Source organism: Sylvia atricapilla, chromosome 12, assembly GCF_009819655.1.
Source record: "Sylvia atricapilla isolate bSylAtr1 chromosome 12, bSylAtr1.pri, whole genome shotgun sequence".
Classification (NCBI taxonomy): Eukaryota; Metazoa; Chordata; class Aves; order Passeriformes; family Sylviidae; genus Sylvia; species Sylvia atricapilla.
This window is the reverse complement of record NC_089151.1, coordinates 7,296,250-7,317,745: the sequence shown is the minus strand read 5'-3', so window position 1 is coordinate 7,317,745 and position 21,496 is coordinate 7,296,250. Positions and strand designations below refer to the sequence as shown.

Sequence of the window (21,496 nt, the reverse complement as noted above, 5' to 3'; positions counted from 1 at the left end):
CTTCCGCTTTGCTCCCGGTGTTCCGTCAGCCCCGTCGGTTGCGGGGTCCCCCGGGTGAAGCCGGGGGTGCGTCCATCCCCTCGCCGTTCTGCCAAAGTCAAACTCCCGCCCTGTGGTAGCGAAGCCAAACCTCAGCCATGTACCCAGCTCCCACCGCCCGGGTGACAGGGGCAGTTTGCTGCTCCAGCACACCTAGTACCGGGGGAATCCTCCAGCCTGTGCCCGGGGAAGGCAGTTTCTTGCAGGGACACGTCTCAAGGTCCATCCGCAGCCATGGAGGGTCCATCCCTACGTTGTCGCCTTCGGGTCAACCTGGCACAGCGCACCTCTGGATCTTTATGGTGGATCCAGCCTCGAGCCCCAGTGGGCTCGCACTGAGGACGGGCTGGGGTGTGACACCCCGCTGTCCTCCCCGAGCCAGGGTGGGTGCCGAGGGGACAGCGCTGCGGGCGCGCAAAGGGCTGAGTGTCCGGGGAACAGCGGGGGACGATGAGGGTAGACAGGGTGTGATCTCCAGGATGAGAGGAAATGGCCTCAAGTTGAGTCAGGAGATGGTTAGATTGAATATTAGGGGAAATTTCTTCATTAAGAGGATGGTCAGCCACTGGAATATGTTGCCCGGGGCAGTGGTGAAGTCGCCATCCCTGGATATGTTAAAAAGGCGTGTGGATGTGTCACTTAAGAACATGGTTTAGTGACGGGCTTGGCAGCTAACGGTTGGTGCTCGATGATCTTAGAGGTCTTTTCCAACCTAAATGATCCTTTGATTCCGTGATTTCTACTCCCCAGACCTCCGGCTGTCGCGGTGCCTTCCCGTGTCCCCCCTCCCCTCCGCCCCCCGTTCCTGACGTCCTGAGCGCGGCTGCGGGAACACAATGAGGCCCTGAGGAGCGCGGCTGCTCCGGCTGAGGAAACAAACGGCAGCCGGCTTCCTCCGCAGCCCTGCCCCGGCCCCGCAGCTCCGCACCGCCTGGACACCATGGGCATGTCTGCGGAGGACGAGCGCGCCGCCAGCCCCAGAGGTAACGGGGATGATGCGCTCCAGGGAGCCGGCGAAATGGGCAGGGAAGGGAGGCTGCTGCTTGCAGCGCATTTTGGGGATTCCCCTCCCCTTTGCCTTACCACCCCCTCCACCCTCCTGGACCTTTTCCCTGTGCCGCGGCTGGTGCCTTGTGTCCTTGCGGGGTGGCAGCCTGGCTGTGCTTCCTGATGGTGATACCTGCGCCGGGGCAGTACTGCTCACCGCACATCTTATCTTCAAAGCTGCTGTCCTCCTCCCTAATACCCCGGCCCCCAAGGCTGCCAGTGACTCCCCAGCAGAGCAGGAGCCTGGCTTGGCACTGGGTGACAGCCCCCCGCGGGGCTGCAGGGAGTGGCTGGGGTTGGAATGCAGGGAGTGGCTGGGGTTGGGATGGGGTGTGGGAATGATGAAACCAGGCACTGGGGACTCGGAATGGTGTGTGATAACTGTGCTGGTTCTCAGCGCTCCACTGTGGCCAGGAGCTCTTTGGCATGGCTTCGGACCCTGTGTCAAGGGGGACACAGCTGCGTGGGTGCTTTGTGGGAGACAAGGAGTCTCCAATCGTGACCTTAGCCTGGCTCTCCTTCCTGTGAGAGCTGCCATCTCCCCATCCCGCTCGCTGACTCACTGCTGGAGTCTCAACCCTGCTGACAGCTTCCCACATGGCATCAGACCCCCTCAGACAGCCCAGCACTGTGTTTGGGGGAGCAGCCAGGATGTGTACTCTGCCTGGGGACAATCTGAGCTGGTAGTCACAGCTCCCCAGGGCAGCCTTCTTGCTGCCACAGCCACTCTGACAACCCCGAGCCATGGTGGTGACATCCTGGGGGACCCTCTTGGTGCCATGCTCCCCAGCTTCCTACGCCGATGTGTGCTTGGAAGTCCAGTGGCAGCGAGCTTCCTGCCTCTGGCCTCTGGGGCACTTCCTGCCCCACTTGGTTGTGCTCACTGACCCCTGGCTTCATCCCCAGACGAGGAGTGGCCGGAAGCAGAGAAGGCTGAGAAGCTGGCGAGAGGAGCCGCTCTGAAATGGGCTTCAGGGGTGTTTTACCGCCCCGAGAAACTGGAGGGGCTCGGGCATTACCGGCGACGAGAGACGCAGAGGAACAGCTCCATCCAGTCCCGGCTGAAGGTGTGTGTTTGCCCATCCCAGGGACACTTGCAGCCACACCCCCTCCTCAGGCAGGGATCGCAGCCAGGGTCCCCTCCTCCGAGGTGAATCCTCTGTATGTCCTCTTTTGACTAAATCTTTTCCTTTGGCTGGCACTTGGTGGGTGAAATGCAATTATAGGGGGGAGAAGACCCCCTTCACCCTCTGCCTTACCCCCAGGCAGTTTCTGAAATGTTAAAAGGACTCTTCTGACTATCCTTCAAAATAAAACACCAAGGGGATCCAGCACATTCCATGTGCAGGACTCAGTACACCCCATCACTGCTCCGTCCCAGCCCTAAAGACTGCCCTGCCCCACTGCTGGGAGGAGGCAGAGAGCTCCAACCTGCCCCTGCCTGTGGTTTTCCACAGGGAAAATTAATCTCTACACATTTGTAAGGGCTGTCCCAATCCCCCTGCACATCTCCCTCCTCACCCACTTCCCCCTTTGCATGACCCAAGGAATTATTAACCTCAGGACTGAATCAGTCTGAGCACCATAACTTTCTCCTGATAATTTTAGAGATGTTTTCTCCTCTCCTGACTCTGGATGAATTGTCTGGGAGGCTTCAGTGAAAGTAGCTTGCTTCTGGTGATTCTTGGCACCAGGAGCAGAGAGTTAAATGAGTGGATAGGGCATGGAGATGTGCCAATGCCACTGCAGGGCTGGAAACGATGGTACTTCACTTGTGAAGAGTGTTTAAATGGCTACTGGGGTCCTTCATGCCTTAGGGGCACATGGGTGGCCCTGTGACCCGCTGCTCTTTTGCAGAAACAAAGTAATCTTTTAAAACTGAAAGAGACATCTGATTTCTGTTTACCCTGGACCTTGTGGGGCTGGGAGAATGCATGCAACACAGCTCATGCAGGTCTTGGGCAAACGGTATGGAGTCCTCCCTGCTTCTGGAAGTGCTCCACTGCCCCTCCATCCTTTTCTGCTCCCCAGTCAACTGTCCAGTCCTACCTGGAGGGGGTAAGTGCGGGGCTGGAGCAGCTGCAGTCGGCAGCCCAGGAAGTGCAGAGTGTGTGCCAGGACCTGGGGGCTGCACGCTGGGCCCTGCTCGACAGCGCAGACCACTTCCAAGGCCTCCAGCAGATGAGGAAGCTGATGGAGGAGCATGTGCAGCTGGCTTCAGTGGTTCAGGTGCTGCCCCAGATCTTCTCGGGTAAGGCACTGGCCCAATCCTGGTCAATTTGGGCTGGAAAGCCCTGAGGGAGACCTCAGTCCAACCACAGGCTCTGTGCAGGGCTGGTGGCAAAGCCTGAGCAGGTCACTCAGGCTTTGCCAGTCGGGTGAATGGAAAGATCCCTGCTTCCCCAGGGCCTGATCCAGTGGCCTTCCCAGAGCCCCAGATCCTTCCCCTCAGCATCTCCTTGATAACCTGCATCTATGTTCCTGGTGCAAACCTGTTCATCTCCACACTCAGTGCTGGCATCTCTCCTCCCTCTCCCACAGTCCACGAGGTTTTTTCCCATATCCTGCAGCTGCTCCATGGGCAGCATCTCTTGGAGGCCCACGTGGAGCTCATGATGGTGGAGCAACTGCGGGATGACATCCTCTCCCAGCTGCACCTCCGTGGGCTCTCCAGTGCCCAGGAAACTGTGCTGTCCTACTTCAGTGGCCTGCAGGACCTCAACGAGAGCCTGGCCAAGCAGCTGTGGGACATTGTGGGCAGCAGCCTGCGGCTGGTGCGTGAGGACCCCGTTCTCTTTGTCACTGCTGTGAGGATCATTGAGCGGGAGGAGAAAATAGATGATACTCTGCTCTTGGAGGCCAGCTTCCTGCCCCCTGGCCGCCCAAAGGGCTGGAGGCAGAAGTTCCACCAGGTCCTCCAGGACACCATCACAGGAGCCCGTTTCCATGCTCCCCGCATGGATGCTGAGGGGCCAGGGCTGGCCAAGCACCTGGCAGCGCTGCAGAAGGACATCGTGTCTGAGCTGTGTGTGGTGAAGGACCTGATGGTCCAGTGCGTCCCAGCTCACTACAACATCCTCAGCGTCTGCACAGCCACCTACCACCAGGCTCTCACCAGCCACCTCCAGGAGATCCTGCGGGAGGACCTGGACAAACAGGGACTCTTCCTCCTGCTTGAGTGGGCGCTCCATGTGTACCACAGGTCAGCACCAACCCTGGCACCAACCAAGCGAGGGACATTGTGGAGAGCTGGGTTCTTCACCAGCTCGATGGGTTGGGAGACAGTCTCTGATTGCCAGGGGATGATGACCAGGAGGGCAGAGGGACAGGTAGGGACTTCTGGAAAACAGGCCTTCCCAGCCCTGCCCCACCTCTGTCCCTCTGTCCTTCAGCCCTGAGATGATGGGTCACCCTGACCTCCTCCCAGAAGTGGATGTTTCTGCTCTGGATCCCTTGATGTCCTCTGAGCTTGTGGATCAAACAGAGAAGAGATATGTGATGAAAGTCAAGGTGAGTGAGTGGGACAGGGACCCAATGACTCCCGCTGAGCCAAGCATCTGCTCTGACAGCTGCTGCAGACCATGAGTCTGGGATGAGGCCCAGGACTTGCTGCTGTGCTATGCTGGGTCTCAAGGGAGTCTGTACTTGGCCTCTTGGGCTGCCTGTGGTGGGTGTCCATCCTGCAGGCTAGTGTGGTCGAGTGGATGCAGAAGACTTTGGAGGTGGAGTTCAAGGAATGGTTCAGGGAAGAGGAACCTGAGACAGACCATCAGGGCTTCTTCCAGTCAGCCTTGCCTGCCATTGTCATGCAGGTGGGACCCCAAGAACATGGGTACAGATGGGGCCTGTCCATTCTGAGACCTTCCAAAAAGGAGTCTGTGGCCTGCAAGCTCTCCCTGAATCACCTCCACTTTCCTCTTCTGCTGCAGATGCTGAATGAGAATATCCAGGTGGCTTCCTTGATCACCGACTCTCTGCAGCAGAAGATCTACAACATGGCCTTGGAGGAGCTTGAGGCATTCCTGGGCCGGTCAGTGGAGCCACTCACACCCCTGTCCACCCTCACAGACCCTGGGGCCATGGCCAAGCATCACAGGCTGGTGGTGTAGATCTTCTGTGGGGCACCCAATGCTCATCCTGGTCACAGAAGGCTCAGCAGCCTGGCTACCCATGGGGCTGCTGTCTCAGCCTTCGGGGACATCAGCTCTCAGGGTCTGCTGCCTCAAATGCTTGTCTGCTGAGCCCTCCCAAGGGGATCCAGAATGGGTCCCACACTGCCCAACTACCGGCCACTCCAACCTGGTGGCAGGATCTGAAAGGAGCCAAGTGAGCTGGGAGAGTTGTGGGAGGTCCGTGTGTCCCCGGGAGCATCCCAGGGCCAGGTCCCTGTGGTGGGACACCTGGGGCTCTGCCTGCCTGTCACAGCTGCCTCGCTGTGTTGCAGCCTGCGGGAAGCCCTGGTGCAGTGTGGGAAGGAGCACCAGCAGGACCGGGCCGTTCCCAAGTACTACATCTCCCACCTGCTGGCCGTGCTCAACAACAACCTGGCTCTCAGGTAACCTGCACCAGCACCTGGTAGCTCTTGTAGCAACACTCAACCCATCCTCCCTGGGGCCAGTGTTCCCACTATGCTTCCCAGGCTACCTGTACCCTCTCTTCTCTCTCCTAGCAATTCTGTCTCCTCCCTGCACCCTGACGCTGCCTGCAAAGAAGTCCCTGCATCCCTCCAGGCTGCTCTAGACAGGATGCAGAAGAAAGCCACCCATCTGCTGCTGGAAGAACTGCTCCTGGACCTGCAGGTATGTTGGTCCAGCACCTGAGCTGAACCCAGCAAGAACATCCCTACCACAACACCCCAGGCCTGAGTTTATTCCTGCCCAGAGTCCTTGCCATGTACTCTGTACCCTGCTATCACCCTGCAGACATCTCTGCCAGCCTGTCCCCCAGACCTTGATAAACCATCCAATGTCTGTTGCCAACAGCACCACCCTATATCGCTGGGGCAGATGGCTCATGGCCCCCAAATCACTAACTGACAGAGACCAGGAGCTATAGCCCTCCTGAGCTCCTTCTTCTGGCTGTTCCATGGCAGAAAACCAGCTGGAGAGCTGCAGTCTGTGTGGAGGATACGAATCCATGTGCAACTGCCCCAGTTGTTTCCTGCTACTGTAGTCAAATTTAGCTTTCCTGGAGTCCAGACCAAAAACCTGGGATAATTAACAACGTTACTATTTAGGGCTTGAATGCCGTGAAAACAAAGGAAGAGCCAAAGGGTGAAGAGCTTGCAGGCAGCAGTGGCCCCAGCAGAGACAGGAGGAGTGTGTGCCTGCAAGCAGGAAGACAGGCAAGGACAGCAGGGTGGGAGTAGGAAATCAAAAAACGTGTTGTGTCTATACAAGAGAAATGAGGAGGAGTGGAAATTAAAAATAAAATCACAGCAGGACAGGCCAAAAGCAAGTGTGTGAGGAACAGCTCGATGCCCACACCTCAGGTGCGCATCATGACCCAGATAAAGCCCCCAAATGAGGCTCTCAGGGTGTCAGGGAGGGACAGCCCCAGTGTTTCCATAATTTCCTGACCTTAACCACTCTGCTGTTTTCACACTGAGCTTTGACTGGCAGCAGGGGCTTGGGAACTTTGCAAGGCAAAGTGGCCGTGGTGCCAGGCAGCAGCTGTGGGTGTTGTGCTGCCCTGAGCTGGCAGCTCTGCGATGATGCAGGGCACAGACATCGCTCCTCTGCTCCCTTCAGCCCCTCTGCCTGCAGCTGCCTTCCCGCAAGTGGCTGTCCGGGTCCCAGCTGGTCGGCAGCATGTGTGAAGTGATTGACAAGTATGCAAAGGATTTCTCCCGCGTCAGGAAACCCTTGTTCACGGTACCTCCTTCGAACGGCTGCTTGTGTGTGGCGCAGGGAGGCTGGGCAGCGGGGGCCGTGCTGGCGTGCAGGAGTGCTGGGGAGTCCGTGTCCTCCAGTCCAGAGAGCACCGCCACACGGAGATGTTCAGGGCTTCCCCCAAATCCAGCTGTTTGTCCTGTCCCTTCGGTCAGGGGGCTTTCCCGGAGATTGCTCCCATGGCTTGGCGTTGTATCAGCCCTTTTTGCCTCTGCCTTTCCCTGAGAAGCTGGGGTCTGGACACCCAGGCAATACCAGCGCTAACAAGTGTCCCCTGCCCAGCTCCTGCTGGCGGAGAGCGAGCTCCTGGTGGCCAACCAGTACCTGCGGGCGCTCCTGCAGAGGAAGATGGTGTGCAAGAGCCGGGAGGAGCGGGGCCAGCTGTGCCACCGCCTGCTGCAGGACGCCACGCAGCTCCGGGAGCTCTTCTGTGGCCTGGTGAGAGGGGCCTGGGCGCGGCGGGGAGCCAGGGCTGCACCACGGAAAGGGAGCATCACCTCACCCTCCTGCTCCCCTCCAGCCCACAGCCCACGAGCAAATGGGGTTACACTTGGGTGGTTGTGAGGCCAGTATGGGAGGAACTGGCTGGATTAGGGCACTCCGGGGACAATCACCCTGCCCCAGCAGTGCCTGATGGGTGGGACATGCTGAATAGGAAGACACCAGCTGCAGGGGCTCAGGTCCCCACGAGGGCGCTGAGGACACAGCTGTCTCCCCAGCCACTGCAGTGACCTCCTCTGGGTCTCACACCTGGCTGCTTTCCCCCGCAGGGCCTGGAAAGGAGCCGGCAGAGCCTGGAGGCTGTTTTTGCCCTGCGGGAGCTGATCTGCCTCAAAGACCCAGCACTACTCAGCCTGGAGGTGCTGGGCTTTGTCACCAAGTACCCCGATGTCAGGTAAGGTACTCCCTGCAGGAGGGGATATGTGTGAGCTTGTCCAGAAGAGCCAGTCTTGGGCTGCACCCTGTGAGGTGACACTGCAGAGTAGGCAGAAACCTGAGCCTTTACGCCCTTCTCCCTGAGGTTTCCTTTTCCAATGCTCCAGATTTGAGGGGTTCTTGAAAAGTCCCAAGGGCAAAGGTGTAAAGAAAACAGCAGTTCTGTGGTGGCATTTGCACATCAGTATTTGGTGGCAAAACAAACTGTGAAAAGTGACAAAACAACAAATTGGAAATGTCAAAACTAAATTCAGAAGGTTTGGGGGAGTTGTTCTCAAGAAAATGCTACTTTGTCTGGTGCAAAGTACCACTTTTCTCTTGGCCTTGGCTTGGCTTCTGTGGATTAGGGGTGGTCTGCAGGACACGAGCAGTGCCCGGGCTCACCCCTGCCTCTCTGCCCAGCGATGAGCACATCTCCACCCTGCTGGATATCCGCGGTGATGTCTCCAAGGAAGTGCGGCACGTGGTGCTGGAAATGATGGCTCAGCACCCCCAGGTCCTGCCCGAGGGCTATCGGCCCATCTTCAGCACCATCCTCATCCCTGTGCCGGAGCTGCCCTTCTGCCTGCGCAAGGGCAAGTGTGCCTGACCCTGCCTGGCACTGCTGCCCCGCTGGTCCCAGCTAGGGGCCATGTGGGGCAGTTCTTCTGCAGCTGTGCGTGGTGAGAATGGAGGTGACATGTGGCGTCCCCTACACACAGCACCTTGTCCTGTGTTGGGGACAGTCTGGATAAAGGCCATCCTCCTCTGGTCTTACCACATGAGAAGACTGTCCCTTGCAAGCACCAGTCCTGCGATACCTGGGCTGGGGGAGATCCAACGTGTAGCTATTTTCCTGGCCTGCTGGGACAGTGACTGAGGGCTGCTCAGGCCCATTGCCTGCAGGAGAAAGAAGAGTTGCAGAATGCACAGGAATCTGTAGCTGGGGCAAATTCACATCTCCATGAGGCTGCAGGGATGTTTGGGTTTCCCTCCAGACAGCCCCCTGAGCCAGTGTGTCCCCACCATGGAGGCGGTTACCATTCCAACTGAGGCAGACTGCAGCCTTGCTGGGACCAGGATGGCAGGAGGGTTTCAGCCATGGGAGGTCCCCTGGGCTCAGCCCTGGGGTTGGGTGCTGCTGCTCCAGCAGGCTGCATGGCCAGTGGGGAGCAGCTGAGCCAGCTCATTGTGGCTCACAGATGTGGTGGAGAAGAGCACAAGATGGTCTCCCCACCCTGGAGAGTGCCATCAGCCCTGTCCCTGCTGGCACAAAGAGACAGCTTTGAGTTCCTGCTGACCTGCCAGACTCCTGGCTCTGGCTCACATCCAAGGCAGGGCTGGAGTTGGAAGCTCTAAGGTTTCATGGAGCTGTCCTGCTCCAAGGTTCCTCTGTGATGGGCAACACTACCACTGACTCTCCCTCCCATCCTCTGCTGCTGCCCAGCCCTTGGCATCTCCTCCCACGTGCCACATGAAGAACAGGAGCAGTCTGTGTCTCTGCCTACACCCTTGTGCCCAGGCCCTGCAGCACCCTGGGAGACCTCCATACTCTGCCATGCTTCCCACCCTGGGATGGGCCATATCCCACTATCCTTGCATGGTACCACTGCTGGAAATAAAGGCCTAAGCTCTGCACTCACTCCCCAGTGTCCAGACTCTGCTCCCTGGAGGGTTGGGGCAGGGATCTATCCCCATGTTCAGCATCACTCCAAACCTGGCTCCCTGCACCCTGTGCCAGCCCGAGATCACCCAGGACACAGGGAGGGGATGATGCAGACACTACATACCCATTGTCCAGGACAGAGGGGGCCGAGTGCTCCCCAGCCCTGGGTCAGGTGGCTGCAGTGCTAGGGGCACGCTCAGTGAAGGGCTCAACCTCAGCTTGGAGAGGTACCCACTCTCCACCCTGGGGTTCATGGTGTGCTTGGCCACCTGGCCATAGCTCCCACCTGCCTGGGAAAGTGTCTGCCCTCTCCACCTGCTCTCACTGGCTCTGGGACTTGTTGACCTGCACCACGGACATGATTCAAAGGGTGGCCATGAGCCCTGGGAACATCCAGCTGGGAGCACCTCTGGCCCAGGCCAGGTTTCATGGCCATGTGGAAAAACAGCTCTAGTCCCAACAGATCTGAAACAAGCCTGAGCATGGGATGACCTCCAACCCCAGGCACTGGTGCCTATCCCAGCATGTCCAGCCCCACTGCTCTCCCAGCTGTGTGCCCAGAACCAGCCCCCCGTGCCCTCCATCACAGCCCGGTGGTGCTTTTCTGCTCCAGCTCCACAGGCTGCAGTCAGAACTAACACAATCCATGACAGCAAAAGCCCAAGCCCACCAGGTGTCTCTTGACAGTACCCTCCCACGTCCCTGTTTGTGTGTAGCATGGTATATGCCAGGCCTGTCACAGCTGCCCACAGCTGATACAAGGTCACAGGGGGACTTTACCTGGCCAGCTGTGAGACACGTGGCTCCCTGGCTGCTATAAAACTCGTGGTCCCGAGGGGTTCAGCCTATCTCCTTTCAGGATGGCGTTCCTGTGGGTAGTTGCCTGCCTGGCCCTTGCCAGTGCCGTCTCAGGTAAGTGCTGCCCATGGGTGTGGGTTGGTCCTTGGGGTGCAGCAGAATGCCAGGGAGGGTGACACAGAGCCACCCACACAAGCACAGACAGCCCCCAGGTAGGAATCCTGAGCTTTTGGGTCACCCTCGTGCCCCTGTGCCTTTCCTGCAGGCTGCGGGGTGCCCGCCATCAGTCCCTCGGTGGCCTACAACGAGAGGATTGTCAACGGGCAGAACGCTGTGCCTGGCTCATGGCCCTGGCAGGTGTCCCTGCAGGTACAGCACTGTCCCTGGGCACTGCCCTAAGCACTGGCACGGCCAGCCGGGTGCCTTGGTTGGGCACCAAGGGGACCTCTGCCTGTCCCCAGCTTGAGGGTGTTCAGCCCACCCAGCCCCAGCTCCTCTTCCCTCTTCCCTCCCCAGACCCGCACAGGATCCCACTTCTGCGGCGGCTCCTTGATCAGCCAGTACTGGGTCGTCACAGCTGCCCACTGCAACTTTGAGTAAGGAGCAATACCTGGCCAGCCCACACCAGTGCCACTGGCAGGGCCAGGGGCTCGGAGCGTGCTGGGCATCTCTGATTGGCACTCGGGTCAGCCCCAAAGGCCTGAGCAGCCCAGGGCTTCCTCCCCAGCTCTCCCCATGGCTGGGTGCCTCATGCCCATGGCTGCCCCCAGTGCTGCTGCCACCTGGGGTGCTGGCTGGACACACACCCCTGACTCCCTCTTACCTCTTGCAGCCCACGCAACCATGTTGTCGTCCTTGGGGAATACAGCCTTGCTTCCAATGCTGAGGCCATTCAAGTGAAGACCGTGTCTCAGGTGAGCCAGGCGGATGCGGTCCTGGGACGGGGCTGCAGCTCCGCGCTGCAGCTGCTCCCACAGGGCAGGCATGAAGTGCTGTGGTGTTCCTGCAGGCCATCACCAACCCTGGCTGGAACCCCAACACCATGAACAACGACATCACCCTGCTGAGGCTGTCCACACCCGCCCAGCTGGGATCCCGTGTGTCCACCATCTGCCTGGCCCCTGCCAACCTGGTTCTGCCCTACAACGCCTGGGCTGTCACCACAGGCTGGGGACGCACCAACCCCAACTGTACGTAAGCTGCAGCTTCAGGGAGGGCTCTGTGTAGCTGCTGTTCTTCCTCAGGGCTCTGAGGGTCCAGGGATGCCCGTGGGGGTGACATCTCCTGTACATGTGGGAAGGAGGGAGCTGGGCAGTGAAGTAACCCTGTCAGACCTGTGTGTGCACATGGGTGTAGGTGTGTGCTCAGGGGCTGTGTGTGTGTGTGTGTAACCCAGGGACAACTATGCACAGACACAAGCCTGCCCTTTCTCAGGGCTTCCTGCACGGGGTGATCCTGGGGAAGAAGGGGTTTGTTGGTAAGGGGAAGGAAGGCACTTTGTATGGCAGCATCCATGCACCAGTGGAAGCTTGCCCAGGGCACGTTGTGCTCTCCAGGAGACTCACAGACACTGAAGTGATCTTATGGTGCTTCTTTCCCCTAGCCCAAGCCTTGGCAGCAGTCCTGCAGCAGGTGACTGTGCCCCTCATCTCCCAGAACCAGTGCATGCAGTACTGGGGCAGTCGCATCACCAGTGCCATGATCTGTGCTGGTGGGGCTGGTGCCACCTCCTGCCAGGTAAGGAGACAAGCCCCTGCTGCACAGGGTGGGTGGAGGATATGTGGGGTCTTGCTGAGCTCCCATTGCATCACAGGGAGGGTGGAGGAGCAGGGTACATGGGGTCTTGCACTTATGGAGCCACATATTTAAGCTACAGCACCTGGCTGTGCCCAGGGGAGCAGGTGGCTGGGGTGGCAGGAGCCAGTTTGGAGCATGTGCCAGTAGCACTAAGCAGGAATCTTCTCTGCAGGGTGACTCTGGTGGACCTCTGGTGTACCAGACTGGGAATGGCTGGACCTTGATTGGCATTGTCTCCTGGGGAACCTCCAACTGCAACATCAACACACCGGCCATGTACACTCGTGTCAGCCAGTTCCGTAACTGGATCGACGCCATTGTTGCTCAGGGATAAAGGTGCTGTCAGTGTGATCCCTTCACTGGGATTAATAAAATATGAGTATTTGCTTGTGCAAAGCACTGCCTCTGCCTGCTTTCTTCTCATGATACAGAGTGGGGTGGAAGACACATGGAGGAGCCTGGGGCACCCCATGCTTCTCTCCTGAACCCCAACACTTCCCAGAGCTGGAGCTTAGTGCCCGGCTGGAATGCAGGGGAAAACTGGGACAAACTAGGACAGGATGCTCATGCTGGGGGGAGCAGGGCTGGCTGTGGCTCAAGGGATGCTCAGGGGGTTTTCAAACACACCCTGGCACCAAGCCAGGCAGTGCTAAAGCTTGGGAGAATGGTCCTCCTATTGACCCAGGTGCCACCAGAGAAGGGACTGTGGAGCTGCAGCTCAGCACTAGAAAGCACTGCTCAGCTTGCTGTGGAAGGTGGGTGTTGGTGAGTGCACAGGATCCTAAAGGATCCCTGCCTGCAGTTTAAAGCCATGACTTGTGTAGCAGCTGGGAACACAGCTGAAAGGAAAAGGAGCCACGAGCAGCTCCAGCTCTTGGGGAAGGGAACAGCTGGAGAACAGCACAATGCTTCACACCTGCAGATCTGCCAGGTAACAGCACAAAACTGAAGGCCACTGCAAAGGAAAATTTGAAGCTGAAGACAAATTTCAAGGCCAGGTGACAGGCTTTCACTAAAATGGGTTCTTGAGACAATGGCTGGTGGGGGAAAAAAAAAAGTCTTGTATGACATGGGAGTAGCAAGACACATGATCAATGAATTACAATCCAGTTCCCAGCAGCTCAAAATAGAGCTGGTGATAAGGCACTGTGGAAAGAAGCAGGATCAGACTGTCCCAGCATGAGGTGTGGGGTTTAGTTTTCCTGACCAGTGATGTCAAGGTGATACATCACCTTTACTGTGTGAATCTCAGTCCCAAAAATATAATCACTATTAAGCAGAGTGTGTGACACTACACAGGGGCACACTGATGGGAAGGGGTTTGGAACATCAATGGAGGGCAAACACGAATAGTCTGGTCCATATGATTGAGTCAAAATAAATAAAAATCTGCTCAAGTGAAGCCTAGGACTAACAAATTTTAGTTTGGTTGGGTAAGAGTTAGTTTTATCTAGTGGTCTGCTCTGTAGGGAGCATCTAACTGACCTTAAAGGCAAGTGAACAACAGAGAATTGGGGATGGACCATGCAGGCAGAGAAAACTGATGGCTACAGGGAACTTCAAATAGGAATGACCAACTGCAGCACTATGGGTCATATGGTCTGTGTGCTGAGCTCCTGGTCAGCTCTGCCACCAGGATTCCCTGACCCTGGAAAATCCTGGAGAGGAGGTGGCTCAAGAGGAGTGTGAACTGTTCACTTGATAACACGAGTTTTCCTGTTGGTCCCTAAAAGCTGCTCAGAGTGAAACTGGAAAGGTGAAGAGTGGCTGTGGACAAACTAGAGCATTCCTCTGGCCCAGCGTACCACTTTGCAGCCAGAGAAAAATAAATAGAATGTCCCAAAGTGCCTGTTCAGCCTCTCAACCGCACCTTCCAGCAGCAGGCTGAGTGCCTGCCTCATCCAGGGCACCCCATGGACATCCCAGCCCTGCACAAGGTCTCCCTTGGGCAGCTGCTGGCCTGGCAGCTGTGTTAGAGAAACCAGCAAATGCTTTGGTGGGCACTTTGGTACCTCCTGCTGTGATACAAGAACCTAACAGAGGGGTGAGCACCTCCTGGTTATCCATGTACTTACTGACCATCATTCCCAGCCGAGAAATTGTTGCCTTCCAGCAGCCAGCCCGTGGGTGATCCACCAGGCAGAAGTAAGAACAGCAGAGCCATGGGGTACACAGAATACATGGACATGTTTTAGCAGACCGAGTACACCAAATAAATAATTCTGTACACTCTAACTTGAACATTACAGACTAATTACAATGGGTCTGACCTCATCTGACAGGACAGTCCTTAGAGTAAAGCCAGGAAAGGCAAGGCACAGAATGGGACACTTCTCAAGACAGTCCCATGAGGAGACCGACTGGATGAGACCAAAGTCGTTTCCAAACTGTTCCAACCCAGCACCGGAAACTGGGCAACCAAAAATAACATCAAGTGCTGGAAGATCTGCGATCCCAAGAGCCTCCCGGGAGGTGTCTTCCCGTAGTGAAACGCAACAGGAAAACTCACAGCATCTGGCCGTCCACGCAGGAGCTGCTGGTCTGTGACACACCTCGCTGGATCTGCTCCACCCATCGATTCCACATTCAGCAAACAGTGCAACGACCTCTGCAACAGCAGCCAGAGCTTGCCTGTCACACGCAGGGATCTGCAGTATCACCAGGCAGGGGGGACAGTGGGAGAAGGGACAATTGTCACCAGGCAGGTGGGACAGTGGGAGAAGGGACAATTGTCACCAGGCAGAGCTCCCGCTGTCCTCGGCAGACACTGAGCTCCATGATGCTGCTTGCCACTGCACATCCCTGGTGTTCACATTTATTTCTTTGGGAAGTTTCCTGCACATTAAGGCACAGCTGACATGCAGGCACCTGCCTTGGAGTGCTGCACTCTTAATCCAGGGTGAAAGAGGAGATTGAGTGGTCAAAAAAAGCACCAAAACCCTCCCAAGAGTGGTGAAGGCAACTTGGGGCTGGGTACATGCACTGAGTGGTACAGGCACTTTGTGACACTTACTTTCCAGGAGAAAGCTGAGTGGGTGAGAGGCTTGGACACAACCACTCTCCCTGCAAATTCTAGGGCTCACACTGGTATCAAAGAAGCCAATCTCTGTGTTGCTTTGCATCATTTAGAAAACTAAATAAGGTCAAACAATTGAGATTTTAATTTATCCCACCTCAAACCCCCCAAATCTTTAGTACAATTACTTAAAATAATATGGTCCCACACAACCTGATAAAAAGCCTGTAACAGCCACACAGAAGTTGCCCTATGTGGTACAAGACTGAGCTGAGCCTGCACTGCAGGTCCTTAAAGGCACCATACAGAAGCTTTTACCTTGCCCCAGGACTCGCCAGAGCTCCTGCAGAGCCAAACTCAGAGCTGCTGCCCAGCAGCCAAGTGAACCATCATTCCTATTCCAGTTTGTGCATCAGATAAAAGGTGATTCTCTCAGTACTGCAGCCAAACACCCCGGTAGGAAACAGGACTGAGAAATGGAGCAAGGCCTCACAAATAATGCAAATTACCAGAACAGAAAGTATCTGGCCTAAAAGAGGAAAGCATCCAGATTCCAAAGAAGAGTGTGAGGGTTTATCACATCCAGAACAAACACATGAAGCAGGCCCTGCATTGCAGCTGGTTTCCACGTCATCACCAAAGCCAGCAGGTCTGAGCCCTCTTGTCTGGGCTTAAGCTCCTCACAAGGCTCTCAAGCCTTCCTTCACGTACAGCTGTGTGCTTCCAAGAACAACACAGAGCAGGAGCATCTGGATGCTATCACAACTGCAGTGTTAAACAGCACAGACTTCTGCAGAATTGAAGGAAAGGCCATTTTTACCCCCATTGGGTTGATGTGTTAAGATTTTAAGAAGCCTGAGTGAGAAGTAAATCAAACATGGACTGGTAACTGCTGTTTTAGCAAAATACACTTCACACTCAAAAACCTGGATGCTAACCTTTAGACCCCCTAACGCAATTTCTGGAAGACTTTTTCACATTCTTTTCCAATAACCCTCAACAAAAATAATAAAAATCAAGGAACCAACAGGCCACATTCTTTGAAGTTGTAATTCTCTCCCCTAGGAGAGCAGCCAACCTCCTAGGGCAAAAAAAAGGATGGGATTTTTTTACACAGTACTGCTAAGTTCCAAAAGACAAGCTACCCTAATTCCCTTTACTCTTCAAAGAGCATCTCACCCAGAAACAGACGGGACACAGCGAGGAGAGGGCTGTGCTTGGACAAGGACACACCACAATTTGCCACTAGGTGTCATTCCCACTCCACTTCTGCATGAACCAAAGCAGGCAAAACAGAAGCACTCAGATTTTCACCCCAGACCATACAAGACTGCATTTGGTGGTGGTCTGGAACAGGCAGGTGTTACCTCTGTCCTCCCTGCCCATTCAGGTCCAGAGGAAGGTTTCCAAAACACACTCTGCAAGCCAAATTAAGAACCACCATTAAGAGTCAAAGAAGGACATTTAAAAAATTAAATGGAAGAGCAGAAAAAACCATTTCAGAGAGATTTTAGTTTCTAAAATCCCCAAAAAAGGCACTCCTGAAAAGTGTAAACTCCTGAGACTCAAGACCAACCGAGCACTGAGCTGCTCCTGTGGAATGAAGACAGATGATCAAGGTAATTCACAGTGAAGAACTTCTTAGAGGAGAGATTAAAGGCACCTGGACTACGGCTCAGAATTACAGCACTTTGCCTGTCTCCTCCACATCACACTCAACTGAAAACGTGTCTCCCATTTGCAAGAATAAAAGCGCGTGAAGAATTGTTCTTAAGCTGGACCTTTTAACGTGGCATTTGGACCATCAGTTTTCCAGACTGAGTGAAAGATCACTGAGGACTCCAGGGTCACTTGGATAGAGCTCTGCTCATCTCCCCTCTGCTCACGTTATTATCTGGCTGCAAAGTTCCTATGAACACTGGATTTAGAAAAAGAAGGGGAATGAGCCAAGAGTGTTAAAACTGAACGATGGAAGGAAAGCCTGTAAAGATTTTCCCAAGTTTACAGTGACTTTTCTGTGCAAACAAGAAAACGTTGTATTTGAGAAAGGAATTTAGAGTTCTTTTTCTGGAAAAGCCAAAGCTCTTTATGGGATGGCCTTGGTCCTCTTCCTGCAATTCCCAAGCAGTGGAGTGCCCAAGAACCACAGACACCTCGATACCACGGAGAGGCAGTTGCAGCTATCCAGTATTCTCATGTCCATGATGGATCCTCCCTTCTGCCAATTCACCCCTAGTCACTTCACAGAGCATCACCACCAAAACCTGACACTGTCAGGAACCTACACAGCAACCTCCCACTTCCCAAGACATATTCCAGCCCAAAGTAACTGCAGACCATCGCTCTGAACTTTTCCTGGTGAAAAAACAGTCGTGGAAAAGATCAATGAAGCAAAAATAGTCACAGATGAGAAGATTCTTGTTCTGCTTTGTGAAGGTGAAGAAACAAGCCTGGTTAGCCCAGAGTTCGTGTATTCTTCATCCCATAAGAGAAGGATAAAGGAACAGCATGGGCAAACAACTGCATGATGCCTGTGCGTTTTGATGGTCTAGTGGTTAAGGGGAAGGGTCTTAGTTCTAGAGGTCGTGGCTCAGTTCATCAGTTTGACCCCCTCACACAGGCAAAATCCCTGTTTTATGGATAAACATGCAGGATAATCTGGGGAGGGCCATGAGAGCAGCCAGGAGGTAAAAGCAATCACAGTGCCTGGAGTGATGCTCCAAACACACCAAAGCCTCTTCAAGTAATGGCTCAGAACCAGAAGTGCTCCAAGGGAGCCTCCTGCCACCACCTGACCTGCAGGGACCCCACAGTCCAGTTGATACTGGCCTTAGAGGGGCTCCTGCTTTTGGAGAGATATTTGCAGTACCATGAGGGACACTGAACTGTTTATGAAGCAAAATGTGGCAAGCTGCCTGTTTTCTCAAAAATCACACCTAGTTTATGGTAACAAACTACAGAAAAACAAAGTGAAGAGGTAAAAGATGCTGAAAACATTTTTGTTTGCAGTCCATGGAGTTAAAAAAAAATCCATTTTGGGGAATTCTGCAGTATCTGGTAATGCTGATGGAAGAAAGACTGTGTGTGACATGGTAGGACAGGTTGCTCAGAGAAAGGGCAGTCTGCAAAGGATTTGAAGTTTTCAAAATAACATGCAAAACCATGCAAAGGATTTCAAATTCCCTCCTGCTACACACAGTGGCTGTCCTCAAGTTTCTTCTGCTGTATTCCCCACCACATGCTTGGGCACACCAGTCTGGTTACACTTATTTACATCCCATCCCACCTTTGGGGTGGGAAGCACACCCCCAGAAATCCCCCCTTTTTTTTTGCCTTAGCACAGAAAACTCTAATTTTGTCCCACTAAAGCTGCTCTGCTGTTTGCTGACTAGGAGTGACTGTGAGAGCTCCCTGGGGATGTGACTGACCACTTCAGCCCTGCTGACACTGAAACACAGTGGCAGAGGCATCAATCCTAGAAAAAGGCCAAGCTCACCAGATCCTTGAGCTTGCACTGCCTGCACCTCCAACCCAGAGCCAAGCAAGCCCTTCCCAAGTGAACAGCACAAATTGTGTGGCTTTGTAAGAAGTTTCAAACCTCAGCATTTTCCTTCACTGCTGATCTTATCTCAGCTACCCTGTGAAGCCAAATCCAACCTGTGCCTGTGCCATCAGCCCCACTTTGCTGCTCTAACTAGCTGGGAAGATATCTCAGCAGGCTTGCACAAAAGCTCAGCTCTGCAGCCCCTGAGGGTCCTTTGTAAGATGCCATCTCATCACCTACACAGCACAAGGACACTTGAAAGGCAGCTTTTTCCTGGTGAACTTAAGTCACCCCCCACAGCTCTAGCGCATTTGTACAATGTCTCCAGGGTATTGTCACTGCTGACACTCCCAGACTGGGCTTCCACTGCTCAAGCCCCTACCCTGATGCTATGGAGCCATTTGTGGCCACCCCAGCAGCTCCCACCACCACTGTCCCAAAGCAGTGATGGCAATGCTGGGGCAGCACAGGCACACAAAGCAGGGGAGCCCTGTCAAATCTGCAGGCAGGGAGCAGCCTGGAACCACCACAGTTCTGGTGCAGTGACATGGTCGGTAACACTGTGCTTACAGTGGTTATAACCCATCCCAGTTCTGAGGTGGGAAGCATATCCCTAAAACTTCTTCCCTCTTTCTTCCCCTTAGCACAAAAAACCCTCAACCTCCTCAGTCTTCTTCTGAAAGGTGCAAGGTGTGTAACACATCAGAGACACAACCAAGCCACAAGAACGACAAACCCTGTGTGACAGGCACTGGTGTTGCTGCAAACAGGGAAAGGACAATTCCAGGGGTAAATCCTTGATGTCATCAAGCAAGTGAGCCATTGACATCATCAGGAGGATGGCAGCCCTTGGGGGAAACCTCACAGCTTCCCAGCCCTCGTGGAAAACTGCTGTCTGGCATCTCTTTGGCGAGGAGCTGGTGGGCAGCACACCAGTGAGTCAGAGCTATCCCACTTCTAACTGCACATGACTCATTCCAGCTTTGCTGCAAAGGCACCACGGAGTCTGACTAAACCAGCTCAAAATCTGTGTATACATAATTTTTAAATACATATACACCCCCACACGTGTATGTGCACACATGGACGTGCATGCACAGACACACCAAGTGATTCCTTCTTTTTCCCATACACAAGTGAGAGAAACTAAACGCTCTGGGATTAATAAATAACTATGAACAACTAAGCTCTTGGGCTACAGAAAGAGCTCTTCTCCCCATGTGGCTCCTTAATTCGTGCATTCCTTGAGGCTCCAAGCTGTGCCCCGAGCCCACAAGGACTCCCCCGTTTCTGGCGCGAGACCCCGCGGCACAGCAGAGTGTGACAGCCACCACAAGGTCCCCTCTCCTCCGCACGGGGCGAGGGGGACACCTCCTCATGGGTGGGGAGAACGCCTGGAGGGAGTGAGAGAGGAAGCTGGCTGCTCCTCAGTGAATGTGTGCACACCTGCAGAGCAGAGGACACCTCTGGCAGGGCGGCAGGTGGGTGCTCAGCCCGTGTACTGCTGCTGGTAGCGCAGGTTGAGCTCCCGCAGCTCCCGCTCCCGCACGCGCCGCGACTTGTTGGATTTGGTGGAGCGGCTGGAGCGGGTGGACTGCGCTGACTTGGTGCTCTGGCAGCGGGAGGAAGCCCTCTTGAGAAGGTTTTGTGAGATAGAACGGTGCAGGTTCTTCATGGAGGAGGAGGCTGCCATGCTGACCACCCACGGGTGCTTCAGGGCCTGGAGGGCCGTCATCCTGTCGCTGGGGTCCACCGTGAGCAGACGGTCGATGAAATCCTTGGCCAGGTTGGACACGCTGGGCCAGGGCTGAAACACAAAAGAGGCGGTTGGAATGAAACATCCCGGCACAGCTTTGCTGATTAATTAATTCCTCCCATGTCTGCAAGGTGCTTTGGGGCATTCTGCTGCTTCCCTTCTCTCTTTTATCCTCAAATCTTCCAAGCTGTAACTGGCAGTATCTGCCTAAGGAGAATGAGACACAACTACTTCACTTTAGGGGAAGAAGCTGAAGTAGTGGAAAATATCTGCAGGTACAAAGGTGCAGAGTAGATCCCTCCAGCAGCTGGGCTCAGGCACTCAGTAGCTGACTCTCCAGCCTGCAGACACTTACACACCCATGTGCACACACACTCAAGGATCTCAGCCAAACCTCAGATCCAACCATCCCTCCACCAGGGGCTGGGACTTCCCCGGTCCATCTGGTCCCCAGATCCTCCTGGAGTTTTGTCTTTGTCCTTAGAGACACACATACAGACACTCCCAGTTTCCAGGTCCTTTTCCCCTTTTCCAGCTCCACGTTCACCAGCAGTGACACACTCAGTCATACACCCATCCACACACCTGTGCTTGCTCCAGCTGCTGCACCATGACACACACAGGCTCCCAGATCTGTCCTGCTCCAGCTGCTGGTCTTTCCTACCTCATCTTCTCTCATCACCTTCCAAAATCCTACAACTATTACCAGAAGCACAGTAACTGTATCTCATTGAAGACCCTCCCTTGTCCAAGTGCTCTCTACCCAACAAAGCCATTCCTGCAGGAACAGAAGCCCTATTGCTCACAGAGGATGGATTCTGACACCAGACCCACAGGGTTCTTCTGACACTTCACCTTAAGGCACACATCTAGGGAGGAAGCACTGACCTCTGCACTGATCCTGGCACCAAAACTAGGCAGAATTTTCTTCTGTGAAACTTGGTCTCACTCCCACACGGAAATTTAGATGTTGCTACTGGTTAACCCTGGAACAGCAGCTCAGCCCAGCTGGAAATAACCCCATAAA

The 21,496-nt window shown here is 54.8% G+C and overlaps 3 protein-coding genes across 3 annotated transcripts in view; 2 read left to right on the top strand and 1 right to left on the bottom strand.

Annotated features, from left to right (window-relative positions):
• Window positions 1-491: 491 nt before the first annotated feature.
• On the top strand, window positions 492-9,534 carry EXOC3L1 (exocyst complex component 3 like 1). The gene is made up of 13 exons (XM_066327629.1): window positions 492-1,022; window positions 1,993-2,153; window positions 3,118-3,337; window positions 3,628-4,288; window positions 4,479-4,596; window positions 4,773-4,898; window positions 5,016-5,116; window positions 5,531-5,641; window positions 5,756-5,885; window positions 6,837-6,959; window positions 7,260-7,415; window positions 7,748-7,872; window positions 8,316-9,534. Exons 1-13 carry the CDS (start codon window positions 980-982, stop codon window positions 8,500-8,502), a joined length of 2,262 nt encoding a protein of 753 aa, XP_066183726.1. The 5' UTR covers window positions 492-979; the 3' UTR covers window positions 8,503-9,534.
• A 706-nt stretch (window positions 9,535-10,240) lies between these two features.
• CTRL (chymotrypsin like) lies at window positions 10,241-12,552 on the top strand. Its single transcript, XM_066327632.1, has 7 exons — window positions 10,241-10,470; window positions 10,622-10,725; window positions 10,873-10,952; window positions 11,189-11,270; window positions 11,366-11,546; window positions 11,960-12,093; window positions 12,326-12,552. The coding sequence occupies exons 1-7, from the start codon at window positions 10,419-10,421 to the stop codon at window positions 12,485-12,487; spliced, it is 795 nt and encodes a 264-aa protein (XP_066183729.1). The 5' UTR covers window positions 10,241-10,418; the 3' UTR covers window positions 12,488-12,552.
• Window positions 12,553-14,321: 1,769 nt separating this feature from the next.
• Window positions 14,322-21,496, bottom strand: part of PSKH1 (protein serine kinase H1) — a 30,487-nt gene continuing 23,312 nt past the window's right edge. The window contains exon 4 of the mRNA XM_066327630.1: window positions 14,322-20,520. Within this exon, the coding sequence (XP_066183727.1) occupies window positions 20,203-20,520 (318 nt within the window). The 3' untranslated portion in view covers window positions 14,322-20,202. The remainder of the gene's footprint in view (window positions 20,521-21,496) is intronic.

Coding starts and splice junctions, on each gene's coding strand:
- EXOC3L1 (XM_066327629.1), top strand. CDS start 980: ATGGGCATGTCTGCGGAGGACGAGCGCGCCGCCAGCCCCAGAG. Junction 3,338..3,627: donor GCTGCCCCAGATCTTCTCGG/GTAAGGCACTGG, acceptor CCTCTCCCACAG/TCCACGAGGTTTTTTCCCAT. Junction 5,642..5,755: donor AACAACAACCTGGCTCTCAG/GTAACCTGCACC, acceptor TCTCTCTCCTAG/CAATTCTGTCTCCTCCCTGC.
- CTRL (XM_066327632.1), top strand. CDS start 10,419: ATGGCGTTCCTGTGGGTAGTTGCCTGCCTGGCCCTTGCCAGTGCCGTC. Junction 10,471..10,621: donor CCTTGCCAGTGCCGTCTCAG/GTAAGTGCTGCC, acceptor CCTTTCCTGCAG/GCTGCGGGGTGCCCGCCATC. Junction 10,953..11,188: donor GCTGCCCACTGCAACTTTGA/GTAAGGAGCAAT, acceptor TACCTCTTGCAG/CCCACGCAACCATGTTGTCG.